General features: G+C 54.8%; 1 protein-coding gene across 5 annotated transcripts in view; it reads left to right on the forward strand.

Annotated features, from left to right (window-relative positions):
* Positions 1-618: 618 nt before the first annotated feature.
* The window catches only part of NTRK3 (neurotrophic receptor tyrosine kinase 3), a 223,671-nt gene continuing 210,640 nt past the window's right edge, over positions 619-13,649 (forward strand). For 3 of the 5 annotated variants that reach the window (XM_080396199.1, XM_080396200.1, XM_080396203.1), the window contains exon 1: positions 6,638-7,265. In XM_080396199.1, the coding sequence (XP_080252325.1) occupies positions 7,018-7,265 (248 nt within the window). In that variant the 5' untranslated portion in view covers positions 6,638-7,017. Of the gene's footprint in view, positions 655-6,063; positions 6,387-6,637; positions 7,266-13,649 lie in introns of those variants that run through there. The other 2 variants (XM_080396202.1, XM_080396201.1) reach the window with 2 other exon arrangements.

The following is a 13,649-nucleotide window of genomic DNA, read 5'->3' on the forward strand; positions in this document are numbered from 1 at the left end:
CTCACACCCATCATGGGGTGGGGAGATGTCTTAAGTAATTCCCCTGATGGACCAGGAAACCCTTTCAAACAGCTGCTGACTCAACTCAGCCTTGGGACGAAAGAGGTAGCAGAGATTTTTGAAACTATGTCCTTTTAGGGCCACAGCCATCTCCCCAGTCAGCTGTGGGGGATGCAAGTCCCTCATCCCCCTGGCACTTGGGAAGCACATTAGTTGCAGATGATGCTGAAATGGGGCTATATGTCCTTCCAACATCAGAGCCCTGACACCCAGGTAGGAGCTGCCTTCCCTACCCTGCTGTAGATAATAGCAACTTCATCGGATTTATTTGGGAGAGCAACACCCTACAAAAAGATTTTGGTAAATCATTTTACAAAGAGTTGGTTACATTAGTTTCTTCCCTGCTTAACCCTGCTTTGGCACCTCTCCCCAAAGTCAACAGAGCCCCCCACCCCTGGAAGGAAGATCAGTGAAAGATTTGGAGGCATAAACAGGCTGGGGAACTTTTTCTAAAGCAATTTAATTTCCTCAACAGGGTGACCAGGGTTTGCGGAGCATGTTTCTGTGCACGTGTGCAGGGAAGAGCTCAGGGCGAAGAGGAATTAATTCACCAGTGAGTTGTGAATCAACCTGGAGCCTTGGTAGGGGCCCAAGGTAAGTGTTGTTACCTCTCTGATGAGGTGTGTGTCACAGCCACTTTTCCTTTTGCACAATTTCCTCCCCAGCATCCCAGCGGCAGTCTGAGCTTCTGCGAGCCACACAGCGGGGAGGGATGCTGCCATGGGTGCAGGTGCCCAGCCGGAGCACAGGGACACTTGGATGGTGCACTGCAATGCAGGAAAACAGGGCTTGGCATGGACGTCACTCTTGCTTTTGTTCTTAAAAGCATGGTTGAAAATAAGCTAAGTTTTTTTTGGGGGGTGTGTGTGTGGGTGTTGGTTCATTGTGAATTTTTCTTACGCTGAGGTCCTGCATTGTGGGACATTCCAGGCCCTCTCTGACCCCTCTGAAGTCCTATATGCTCCACCTGCACATTCAGAGACTGAATTAGGAATGTGAGCTTTTTGAAAGCACAGGCTTGGTTTGGGGAAAATCATGGGAGAACATGATGGAGACTTCCACTCCTTTGCCCTGGTAAAGGTTGTGTCCGTGACTCTGCAGCCTGACCATTCACTTTGGGAATTTCCTGACTTGTGCCCACAGCCAAGCAGCTTTGTGCATGTAAAACGCCCTGAGAGATGTGCAGATGGCAGGGCATCAGAGGAACAATGCTGGGACTATAATTCCTGTTATCTGCCTGCAGCATGGCCATCTTGAGTGCCTCCTGGGACTCCTTGGCAGCCCCCTCCCCAGCTCCTTTCCCAGCAGCTGCCCTCAGACTTTGCAGTCTCACCCCTGTTAGAGCTTCCCCACCCAGGTCTCAGAATTGCTCCTTTTTCCTCTCAGTGAGAGACGGACCAGCTCTGCACAGAGCATCGCTGGCAGATCAAAGAGCTGCCTTGATTTCTTGACAGCGGCTATAATCTGCTCCACATTTTCCTCCTTCCTATTCCTTGGGATTTCCAAGACCTTCCTTGCAGTCTTTCTATACTATTATTATTGCAGGCATCCTCCCTAGACCATCTCTTGGATCTCTTGGATATTACAGCCATGACCAGACCTTTTCCCTGGCTAGACACATTAATTCAGGAGCTGCCTAGGTGGGAGACTGGTTCAGGTCCTAGCGATGAATGCAAGCACAGCATTATTTGTTATCTTTGTGACAGGGATGTTTCTTTAGACCTCACTTGAATATGCTTTCTCCTGAATTTTTTGCTTCTGTTTATTTGAGCAAACAGTTCCTGATTAGATGCTTTTCGTTACATTTTCTTAACAGCCTCGGAGAGTTTATGAACAGGGCATCTGCTGGAACAGCGTCATCCTGCCCTTGTCCCCACATGCCCACAGCATGGGGAAAAAAAGCCGAGGTTAGAGTCTCCTCCCACCAGCTGCTCTCCAGCCACCTCCCCCAGCTGAGACCTTCACCCTTCATCACGCAGCTACTGCTGCCCAAATATGATTGCCCCACGCACCTCCCCCTGCCCCTCTCACTGCAGGTTCCTGGGGCCAGGCTGACCTGTGTGCAGGATGTGACCTTCCCTGCTGCACAGGGGCTCCTCCTGCCAAGCACTTGAGAAGCGATATGGACATCAGATCAAAAGCTGCTTCCAAGCTCTTCCCAGGGTGACAGGAACAAGGAGCTCTGCTTCAGGGAGCAACACTTCTGATGCTCGTGTGTCTGCATGGCTCAGGCAAGAGGCAAATGCCTTTTGGCTCTGCAGGGGCTGATAGTTTCCTCCTGCAGCCTGTGCCAGTGATGCTGTGGGGGATACTGTGCCCCCAAACCATCCGTGACCATCCCTCGCCCCAAAAGCTGGCAGCAGCTCCCGAGCACTGACCCTGCAAGCTGAATCCTCTCCAAAATTCCCCTTCTTGGGGTATCTCTGCGAAGGGGCATGCGAACCTACAGCCAAATTCCCAACACAAGGGATGAAACCTTTCTCTGTGCCTCTCCCATCAGAACTCACGCCCTGCGCTGCTGTCTGGCACTGCTGCATGCTGCCAAGCAGCAGCTCTGCCCACCCTGGGGCTGGCTGTGTTTCAGAGGTGCGCAAAGTGGCCCTGCTGTAGGCAGATTTTCAGATCCTTCTGGACAAGAGGGGGGCTAGAAAAATGTCAGCTCATCATTTTCAGCGAACAGCGAGTGCTGTTCTGGTAATAGGGAGCAGGGCGGTGCATGCCTTAACGCGGGCCTGCCAGATCGATACGAAGATCAGAGGCAGGAGTGGACGTAGGAGCTTATGATGACTGAGCAGATATCGGACCACAGATCTCTTTCTGGTCATGCCCCGAAGGGCTATGATGTTTGCTGGCCCCAGGAGACAAGCAGTGCTTTGGGGAGCCTTTACCTGGGAAGCAGAGTGGCAGCAGGGTAGATTGTCCCCAAGGGATAGGCAGCCCTAGAGCATGATACTAAAGGCAGCCGTGTGGGTGGGAAGAGCAGAAATGCCAACAGAACAGCTGCCTTCACCTCTGTTCGTGGCCAGGAGCCTCACGGGCACCTCCCAGGCCTGCTCCCTCTTCTGGGCTGGGTGTTTCGGTAGCAACTTGTGTGCCCATGCAAAGGGCAGCTGGGATAGGGGAGATGGAGACCTCTCTGCAGGGGAACTGGTGTTTGATCTCAGCCAAGTGCATTCCATGGAATTTCTGGAGGCTCTTGAAGGCCAGAGAGAAGCCAGCCCCTGAACCCCTGTGGGGCAGAGTTCTCGCAGGAGGCACTGATTCCATCCTTCATGGAGATGCTTCTTGAAAGAGCAATTTGCCAGCATCCCTCAGAGCAATAACGGCAAGGCCTCTGCTTGAGATACCATCTCTGCACTCTGACAGCCCCATCACTCATGCCCTGCTCCTGCCTCCCTCTTCCACGGGGACAGAAGTGAGGGATGGAGGCAGGGAGGGTGCATTCCCACCATCTGCAACTCCCAAATACTCCCATTCCCTTTTGGGTCTGGACGTGCCCTCACTGAGCATCATCTTCTGTTTGTCTGTGGACCGGTGAGGGGTGGTGGGTGCCAGCAGGGGAAGGAGGACCAGGAGCCGCGCAGGTGTGGTGCTGGGTGAAGGCTGGTGGCCCATCCGCTCTCTGTGGCAGGGACTTTGCTGTCGCTGCAGTCTCTTCTGCCAGCGAACTCGCCAATCCCCCTGGCAGCCTGCACTGGGGAGGATGAACAGCGCCCTCGTTTCTTTCTCTTCCTGCCTACCTTCCGCCTGCCCTCTGGGCACCCAGCTGGATGCTCCCGCTCCTCCCATTCCCCCGCTTTGCCTGGCCACGTTTCCTCTGCGAGTGGCGGCTTTATCTCTTAGCAGCAGAGGAAGCCGTGGCTTGGCATAAAACCTCCTCATCAGCTGCTGAAGTGGGGCCAGCCTGGCACTGGGTGGCAGAGTGGGATGTGCATGTTGTGAGACGAGTGGGCTCCTGCACCCCTCACACCCAGGACAGCCGACCTGAGATCTCCCCAACTTTCTGCAGGTTAAATCTCGTCCTTGCAAGGGGGCTGCAAAGCATGGGAGTGGCTCAGCTTGCAGAGAAGGATCCAAAAGCCTCTCTGGATGGGTTCATGCTTCCTTAGCAGTTGTGCTTTGCTCCAGGCCAGGGGTGGACCCGTGCCCTGGGACACAGAGGGACACAGGGCAGGCTACCACCTGGGTGAGTAGTCATGAGAGTGCTCATGCCCATGCCAAGCGGTGCTGCCCTGGCACCTCCAGGTGACAGTGGCTTCCCCAGGTCCCGACACCGATCTCCCCAGAGGAGAGCCTTGCCTTGCTGTGGGACTGTGGTGGGTCCACAATGCAGGTGTGTGCCCCCTGAACGTGTCCCCACCCTGTGACCAGCCCCGTGGTGACATGCCAGGGCAAGGCTGATGGCCTCACACCAGTTTTGCAGGCAATGATGTTATTGATGTCAAGTGCCATGAGGAGGCTGTGATCTTGCACCAGTTCCAGTATAAGGAAGCCCTGGTCTTGCCCATGCACTGGTTTTGCAGGTAGTGTGATGTCCCCTGCACTGCTGAGGGATGAACTCACATGCTGGCTGGGCATTGTGGGGTGCCCAGCGTCCCCCACCAGCAGGGGCATGTGACATGGTGCACTCCATCACTGTCTTCTCCAGTCTGGTTGCAGTGCTGAGCCACGGGAATGGCATCGCTCTGATGTCTTTGGGGAAGCTGAGGCAGGGAATAAAAAATATGCCTGGGTGTTTTCCTCTGTGGTGCCTTCCCAGACACAGTCTCCATACAGATGCCTGAAGACAGAACCTACTTCTTATGGGGGTGGGGACCCCCCCCTCCCTGCCATGCTCCTCTTCCTTGCAGTGCCAGGCACTTGTGACCTCTTTAGATCCAGGTGTTCCACTTCAGTAATTTGCAAGCAGGTGGGGCTCAGGGAGAAGCCAGTCCTCCCACCTCGGTATTTATTCACCAGGCAAGTGCCCCTGCTTCCCCTAGGGAGTCCTGGCAGGAGGAGCCCTAGCAAAACTACCTGGTGCCCTGGAAGCTTCCCACGGGATCAGGACTGATGCCCCGGTATGTGCAGCCCCTCGCACATCACTGCTGTCCCCAGGCCCTGTGCCGAGGCTGTGCGGCAATGGGTGAGGAGTTACCCAAGCGTGAGCCCTGCTTGTGCTCTGCTGGGATGGGCTCTTGCGAGCATTGGCCGTGGGCAGCCTGCTCCCCACTGAGGTGTATGGGTGCATGAATTGTGCTTGCAAATCCTCCCTGCAGCTGCCTTTTTTTTTTTTTTTCCTGTGCCACCCCCCCCCCCCCCCCCTCCTTTTTACCCCCAAATCCTGTTGTCCCTTCTGGACTAGGATGATTTGGAGTGCACAGCAGAGCCTGGAGGTGTTGGTTCAGCCTGTGCAGAGATCCCTCTGTCCCTTCTCCCCATGCAAAGCCCTGTGCCTGGCAGAAGCAGACCCTTGAAATATTTGGAGTCCTACACCTGTAATTCCTCCCTTCACCCATGATCCTGCCTGCAGCACCATCCCTTTATCACAGTGTCTCCGTGTGGAGGAGCAGAGATGAAACTATTGGGGGGTGGGGGTGGGGGGGAAGCATGCAGAAAAGCGCTGTAGAAAAGCAGAGCAAATTAAGCAGAGCTCTGATCTGCTTGGGTTTGTGCTTGCCAAAAATGCACCATGCATCTTAATTCGCTCTGCTGTTCAGCTCGCACTCACTGCTCTCCTGATGCCATTTCGGCGCTCTGAGCTCAGCCTTTTCAACACTTCAGTCTTCCTCTTTCAGGATTTTTTTTTTTTTTTTTGCATGTCTGATTGCAGAATCTGCTGCAGGAGGGAAGGGGGAAGCCAGGGGAAGGAGGACGGGAGCCGCGACCCTGGGTGCTCCTGCTTGCACTTCCTGGCAGTCTCCGTTGCATTTTGGGGGGGGGGAGTGGTGGGGGGTGCGTGTGTGTCTTTTCTAGAAAGTCCTTCCTGGGTGCTCTCCAGTCTCTTCTCCCACCCAGCCGTCTGATCTGCCTCTCGTTAGGATCGTCTAAAGAAAAAAAAAAATTAAATTGCTGTAATCCACACTGGCTTTCATTCTCTTCCACTTCAGTTTAATCTTTCTTTCCTCTCCACCCTTGTGTCCGGATTGCAGGCGGGGGGTGGGGGCTGTGAACCCACCCCACAACCAAGCGAAAGACAGCATCGTCCTCCTCCAAAAGACGAAAGAGCCTGAGAAAGCAGGAGCCGAGCCAGAGCCCCTCTGCTCTCCCTCCCCAGCACAAATTTAACCCCAGCTGCAACTTTTCCTCTGCTGGCGGGGCTGAGCTGGGGCTCCAGCAGCGCCGGGGTGGGTTTTTCCCCTCTCTCTCCCCCCTCCCCTAGGTTGATTTTAGCGGCGAGGGAGGGGGGTGGGGAATCCTTTTTATTGCAGAGCCCGGCTAGCTTTGCAATCCTTCCTTCTCCTCCTCCCCTGCTTTTTGTGCCCGCCGCGGCAGGGCTGGCCAGGCCGGGGGAGGGAAGCGATGGGAAGGGGAGGTCGCCCCCTCCTCTCCCTCTGTGTGTTTTTTTTGCAGGTGTGTCAATTTTAATTCTGCCCAGTAGGTGGGACTTGGTGACTTTCTCACCGTTTTCGTTATTTATTTATTTCCCCGGCTGCCTCCCCAGCCTCCCGTTGCAATCCTCCGGAGCGGCTGGCGGGGAGCGGCGGGCGGCGGGCGCAGGGCGGCCGGGCCAGCATGCATCCCCGCCCGCTGCCGCTGCCCTAGCGGGAATTACAGCCTCTCCGAGCCAGCTGCCAGCATGATTTCATCTGCTGGAGGATTTTTGCATCTGATCGCTTGAGGTTTTGTTGTGTGTGGTTTTTTTTTTTTTTTTTCTTTTCTCCCTCTGTCTTTGTTTCCTTCCCCCCTTTCCCCCCCTTCCCCTCCCTCCATCCCCCCTTTCCTCCTCCTCCTCTTTTTTAGAAGCAGCAATCGGAGATGGATGTCTCTCTTTGCCCTACCAAGTGCACTTTCTGGAGGGTATTTTTGCTCTGGAGCATTTGGGGAGACTATCTGCTTTCGGTGCTGGCTTGCCCTGCTAATTGTCTTTGCAGCAAGACAGACATCAATTGCAAGAAGCCGGATGATGGGAACCTCTTCCCTCTCTTGGAAGGGCAGGATTCAGGCAGCAGCAATGGCAACACGAGCATCAATATCACGGACATCTCAAGGAACATCACTTCCATGTAAGTGGGGTGCCCCCGGGGCGCCGTCCCCTCCCGGTGCGGGCTGGCCGGGCTGTGCAGGGCTCAGGTGCCCTCGGCACTGCCGCGCTGCCTGGCGGAGCTCAGCCCGGCTGGCCGTGCGGAGGACGCAGATCCGCCTTTCCCCCTTACCCCATCCCCCCTCACAAAAATTAAAAAGCCCAGCAACAGTTTGGCCGAGGCTTAAGAGGAGTAAAGTCAATGAGATCCGATTCCTTAGCAGGAGAGAGAGCAGCAGGCGAAGATGCTAAAGCTGCTGCTTCCTTTAACTGCTCCTGCAAGGGGAGGGGGGACGCCACAGCCACATACAACCACATATTTACCCAAATTGGGCAAGAAAAGCAAGTTCTGAGCCGCTTGTTCTTTTTCGAGACTTTGGATCCGGTTAGAATATCGTATTTTTTTTTGCATCTCCACAACAGAAAATGCTGCCTGCCCTGCCCTGGCTGAGTGTATCTGGGCATCTGCGGTTTCGCCTTTTTAAGGGGAGGGGAAAAAAAATAAACAGGACAGTGAGATGTCCCTTAAGTAGTTTATTTAACTCGCATTGTTATAATTTTGTAACTCGCCGTGGTGCTGCGATAGGATTTGCATGTTTTCGTCTCGGGGTGGTGACGGTGGAGAGAAGCATCGGAGCAAGGAGATATTTTTAGTTGAGCACTTTGCGTTTGTTTGCATGCTTGTTTATCTGGAAAATCAACTTGAAGTTGCATTATCCTTGTTTGGAGAGGCAGTTAGCAAAGCCTATGTTAATCTCATCAACGTGGAGTCGAGAAAGGAATATATTTCCTTCTCCTGAATCCATCATGCTGTGTGTGTGTGTGTGGAAAAAAAAAATAATCCTCATCGCTTCCAATCTCTGCTCTTTATTTTCCAGTACATTTTTGAGCGAGATGAACTCTGAGCCATTTCATTATTCTAATGCTAATTGAAATGTGAGCATTTAGGGAAATGTAGCCCCCAGAGCAAGTTGCCAGTGGGAGTTGAGCAGGGAAGAGGTGGAATCCTTTATTCTGGCAGTTAAATGCAGCAAGGTTTGAAATGAGTAATGGAGGGTTATTTATTTATTTATTTATTTTCCACCTCGATGGCACAGTTGCATAGAGGGAGAGGGCTTTGCTGGGTCTGTTCCTGAGGCTGTTTTATTTGGTCACAGTGCAGTTGCAGCAGAGCCATGGAGTAATTGCAGTGCCTTTTTCGCAGCTCTGCTTGTCACCTTTGCTGGGTAAAGATGACGGGAGCCGCTTTCCCCACTTGCTTACAGGTTTATGCGATGCTCAAGCAGGTTTTCAGCAGGTACCACTGACCCTGAACTCCCAGCTCTCCCTTCACCTTGCTAGCAAACCTCTGCAAACCCAGCCGGAATGGGGAAACTAAACGGGGAAACTCATGCAGTGCTCCCTTCCCAATTGCCCTATATTTATCCTGCATCTCGGTACTGGAGTGTTTTCTGTGCAATGCCAGAGGGATATGGATGATGCTTGGGAAATCAGAGAAACTCGTGTTTTTTCCCTGTGCTTGCTGTTTGTTGTGGTTTGGTTTTAACCCTTTGCGGGGCGGGGAGCAGCAGTAAAGGCTGTGAAGGATTTGGAAGCCCACCAGCGTGAGCGAGCGTGCGTTGTCAGATGCACATACATCTGAACTGCTGTGAGAGGTAGTATTATGTGAGCCCTTTGTGCCCAGAAAACGTCTTTACTGCTTTGAAATTGAAAAATGCTGATAAGCAGTCTGTAAAAAGGAGAGGGTAAAAAACCCCAGAAACGGACAACTCTAGAAACAGAGATGTTGGGTATTTTTTTGGAGAGGAGCTTTTCTTAACTTGAGGAAGGAGGAGAAGGTGCCAGTTTTCGCTGGAATTTGTATGCATCTCTGCTCCACACTGAGCAAAGCACGTTCCCTCACCCTCTGCATCGCTGCTGGCCCTGTGCCTCCCTCCTTGGGTTTGGGGGGCTGAGGCGCACAGGACTGGGGTGAACCCCAAAATGCTGGAAGGGGCTGAGGCTGAGCATGGGTGAAAACTTTCCCCAGGGTTTTGTGCTTACTGGGAAGGCAGCAGTGGTTCATAGGGGATACTTACAGGAGCAGAGGAATAGTTTGTGTGGTGGGGCCATTTCCTGGAAAAAGGAGCCACTGCTGGGAGCCAGGGTTGAACCCACATTCATGTTTTTGCATGGGAGGCGTCAGGTCCTGCACCCTTCCAGGCTGATGTCAGGCCCCTCCTTGCCAGCCCCTGCATCAGGGGTGCTGGGGCGAGGGGCGCATCGAAGCCCAGCCTGGTCATCACTGAGTCACTCTTGGAGTGCAGGTCTGATTCAGCTGGGCACCAAACAGTGCTTCCCCCTGCTCGCCACGCTCACTGGGGGCCTGGTTTCTTTAGGCAGCTTGCCTCGTTTGTGGGCAGTGAGTGGGCAAAAACACCTTCTCCCACTGGGCTTGGGGGTCAGTAAGGGAGGCTTAGCTCTGTCCCTGTGGCTGGGGGGTGCGATGCTCCAGCCAGGTCCTCCTTGCAGGCCCTGGGGAAAGTGGTGGTCTCTGCTTCATCCTGCTGCTGGTGAAAAGGTAGATGGGATGTGGTGTGGTGAAGCCACCCTGGGGCGAAGCAGGGCCTTATTCGCGTCTGAAAGACAAGCTCAGTTTTGCAATCAGAGCTTGGGTGGTGCTGATGAAAGGCTGCCAGGGCCCATTTGGAGGCCTTGGAGAAAGGAAAGCAGTGTCAGCCAGATTGGAGGGCTTATCCACCTTACGCCCTTGAGCCAGGGCAGAGGCCCCCCTCCATTGCAGGCCAGCCAGGCCAGTCCCCCCAGCACTGGGGGCCAAGCCAGCAAGAGCTTTGAGTTATTTCACACCTCAGTGGCTGATGAGACCCCTGAGGCAAGGATGGCACGAGGGGGACACCCAGCCTGTGGCACTGCCCACAGAGGGAGGCAGGGCAGGCCAGCCCTGTGGGTGCCTATAGTGTGATACCCCATCATCAAGCCTCCCATTGTAGCTCTCAAATGAATAGCCTTCACTCCAATTGCTGCTGCTTCTGGTTTCCCACCCATCCTCCTTTTGGTGAGAGCAGAGCAGCTGCAGTCAGGATTGGGTGGCTTCTGCCCTGGCTGGGCTGGGGGGGGAATGTTGGCACACAACCTTCATACAAATCCAGGCAGTGCCAGGTTAATAGTGAAGCAGAGGAAGGGCAGGAGGTTCCTACCCTGACATGGAGGAGGCTGGGTTGGCTGATGTTCCTCTGCCCTTTCCCAGCCTGCCCAGAAACATATCCAATTTCAGATCGCATCCCTGGGGATGCAGCTCTGCACACAGACATCCCTGTGAGGGCTGCCAAGGGTTCTGTCTAGCGCTGGGGCCAGCTTGGACCCTGGCTGAGTTGGTTCCAGTTTGGAGTCATGTTGCTGGACTTCCCCCCCGATTTGGGGAGAGGACCCACCATGGGGCTGGGTGTGTTCATGGCACTGCTTTTCCTCAGGCAGCTGGGTAGCCTTAGCTGTGCCCCCGGCCAGGTGTGACCTGTAGAGATGCTCAAGCTTCCCCTAACCCAGCCACACCCCTGTGGTGCAGGGCTCCATCCCTTGCAAGACCTCCCTAAAAAGACCAGATGCGCAGGGAGAACTTTGGTTCTGGGGGTCTGCAGTGCAAAACCCCTTCTGCCCTCATGTCCCGAGCAACCAGGGTGTTTTCCACTCTGGGTCTCCATCCATGGCACCGCAGGGGTCTGGCTGGCAGCTGGGCTCGCCTGTGCCGCCGCGTGTTGGGATGACGGCGGGCGCCGCGTGCCAGGGGCGGGCCGGGGAGTTACCCTTCTGGCAGCGTGGGCAGCGCCTGCGTGCGCTGGCATGGCGCGTGGGGAAGGACAGACGGAGGAGTTTGCCATCTGGGCCTCCCTACTTCTCAGCTGTTGCTATGGCACTGCAGAGATGCTGCCAGGCAGGCGGCGGTGGCCTTCGTTTGTCACCTCTGGGCTCCCTCGAGGTAGGGATGTGTCCCTGGTATATAAAGACTTGCTTTCTTACCCAGCCTCACCAGGAGAGGACGGGGGTTCTCGTGGTAAAATACCCTTGGTGGGTACATTTGCAGGATTTATCTGTGTAGGTGGTAGCTGCCTTCAACAAGGTGAGATGAACTCAGAGAAACCCAGGAGGAGGTGGGTCACTGGGGAGCACACATGCGGGATGTGGGATTTTGCAGTGTCACTTGTAGGTCAAGGGGAAGCATCTTGCACCCTCCATGGACAAGAGGAGAAGCCCCGTCCTTTCCTACTGGGCTGTCCTACCAGCCCATGGCAGCATCCGCTCCATCCCCATCCCGTGGGCCTGGCTGGGGGCGGGAGAGCCACGTCAGAGCCAGGCACCGTGGGGGGTGAGCAGCAGGCAGCCCCCACTCGCTGCAGTAGGAGCTAGGAGCACGTGGCATGGGGGAGAGCGTGGGGTGCTCAGAATGGTAGCACCCCTTCACTGCCAGTGCAGGGAGAGCTGAGGCACTGGTGATGCCCATGTATGCCTGCATCTGGGAAGGAGGGGAAAGAAAGAAAAGGCAAGCATCTTCCTGGAAGGGCTGGGTGAAGCAGAACTTGCTTTGGTGACACAAACAGCCAGGAAGAGGGCTCCCGTGATGTTCAAGCTGGTGATTGCTCTGCTTCAGACAACAGGGCACAAACTTTTCCCCTCTCTGAATTAGCCACAGCATGCCCAGTGTGCCTTGTGTACTACTGCTCTCCAGAGATGAAGGGCTCTGTGTTCCCAAAGCTTCTCATCCCATCGTTCCTCCCATCTCCTGGTCCCAGAGGCTTTGGCTGTTGCAGAGACCATTCAAAAGGTCCCCAATTCAATCCAGCATTGTTTTGCAGGGCTCTTGTTTACGCAAAGCAGCTGTCCCGAAGGTTGTTGGGATGGGGGAGGCTGGTGCAGCGTGAGGCTGTGAGGACAGAAGAGGGTGCAGAGATATTTGGGACAAGAGGGTAGGCTGAGGTATGGTCTTGATGCTCTAGAGGTACTTTAAGCCAGGAGCACTGGTCCTGACTGTGTTCCCATATTGCCCCACATGCATCAGGGGATCGGGTCCGTGGCGGGTGCTGCCTTGTGCACCAAAGTAGCTGAACTTGCACCAGGAGCACCCTGGGCTGGCTGCTGGCTCCTTGCCTTGCTCTTATGGCCTTTCTCCCTGCTGACCAGTCCTGCAGGGAGGCACTTTCCTGGAACAGGTGATGTCTGGGACCTTCAGTGCTTTTGCAGCCCTTCAGGCTATGCTCAGGGACAGAGCAGAAGGATCTGGGGTAGATGGACTATAGAAGGTGTTTTTTGGAGGTGCTGGCCGTCAAGGCCAGGTCTCAGCTTGGCTTTCCCAGCAGTGACTGGGCTAACACTGAGCAGAAGACACAAAGCACCTAAGAGTTACAGCCCTACTCTGCCTGGGACACAAGATTCCTACTGGGTTGTCACCTGCCTTTTCATGCCAGGGTCTGCTGGTGTCTGCCCTCCTTGTGCCTGATCCCACTGGGATCTGCAGCCATGTCTGCATTGCCTGGCTCTGCTGATGGGCCACTCCAGCTATTTCTGTGGGGACAAAACAATTTTGGTGTCTACCAGAAGTTCCCAGGTTTTTTCTGAGCTGAATGCGGGGTCTGAGCTGCTTCCCAGACCGGAGAAACTGCTGACCCGGATGGTTTGAGGGTGCATGTGACATCTTCCCAGCCCTCGTGTCCTGCAGGGTTTGGGGAGGTCTAAGTCAGCTCTGCCTGCTGGCTTGTCTCCTTGGGCTTGCAGAGGTGAGATGAGGATGCTTTGGGTCTAGGACAGGTGTTTCGTGGAGGGAAGAAGTGGAGATGGAGGGTAAGAGATTGAGGAAGGACCTGCCTTGCTGCCTTGGAGGCTCAGGGATGGTTGCCTTGGGCTAGGGGCTTTTGTAGATCTTGGTTAAGGAAAGCTCTACCCCATCAACTCACCCCTGTGGGGGTGACACCTTCATGTGCTTTGTCACGAGGCTGCTCATGGTCTCCCAAAGGCCTGTGACCATCCATGCACCCAGCACTACTGGGCTTTTTCAGTGAACCCCCCAAACAGGCCATGGGGTGTCCCATGGGGTCACACCTGGTGAGCCCTGCAGGTAGGTTGTGCTCGGTGATGTTGCCCAGTGCCACCCTGGCCTGCTGGCTTGTCCTGCTCAACGCAGTGCCCATGCCAGGTGTTGTCCAAGAGTTTGTGCTTGGATTTGGTGCATCCCATTCAAGGGGGGCTGTGGTCAAGCGGGCAGTGAACCAACCCTGGAGCCTGCCAGGCTTCCTAAAGCAGGTGTTGATAACGCTTCTGACTCAGTGTATTATTTACCGGGTAATGTGCAATTTTCAGCTTTGGGTTTCCTGCAGTTGGG

Source organism: Falco punctatus (assembly GCF_963210335.1).
Source record: "Falco punctatus genome assembly, chromosome: 7".
NCBI classification, from domain to species: Eukaryota; Metazoa; Chordata; class Aves; order Falconiformes; family Falconidae; genus Falco; species Falco punctatus.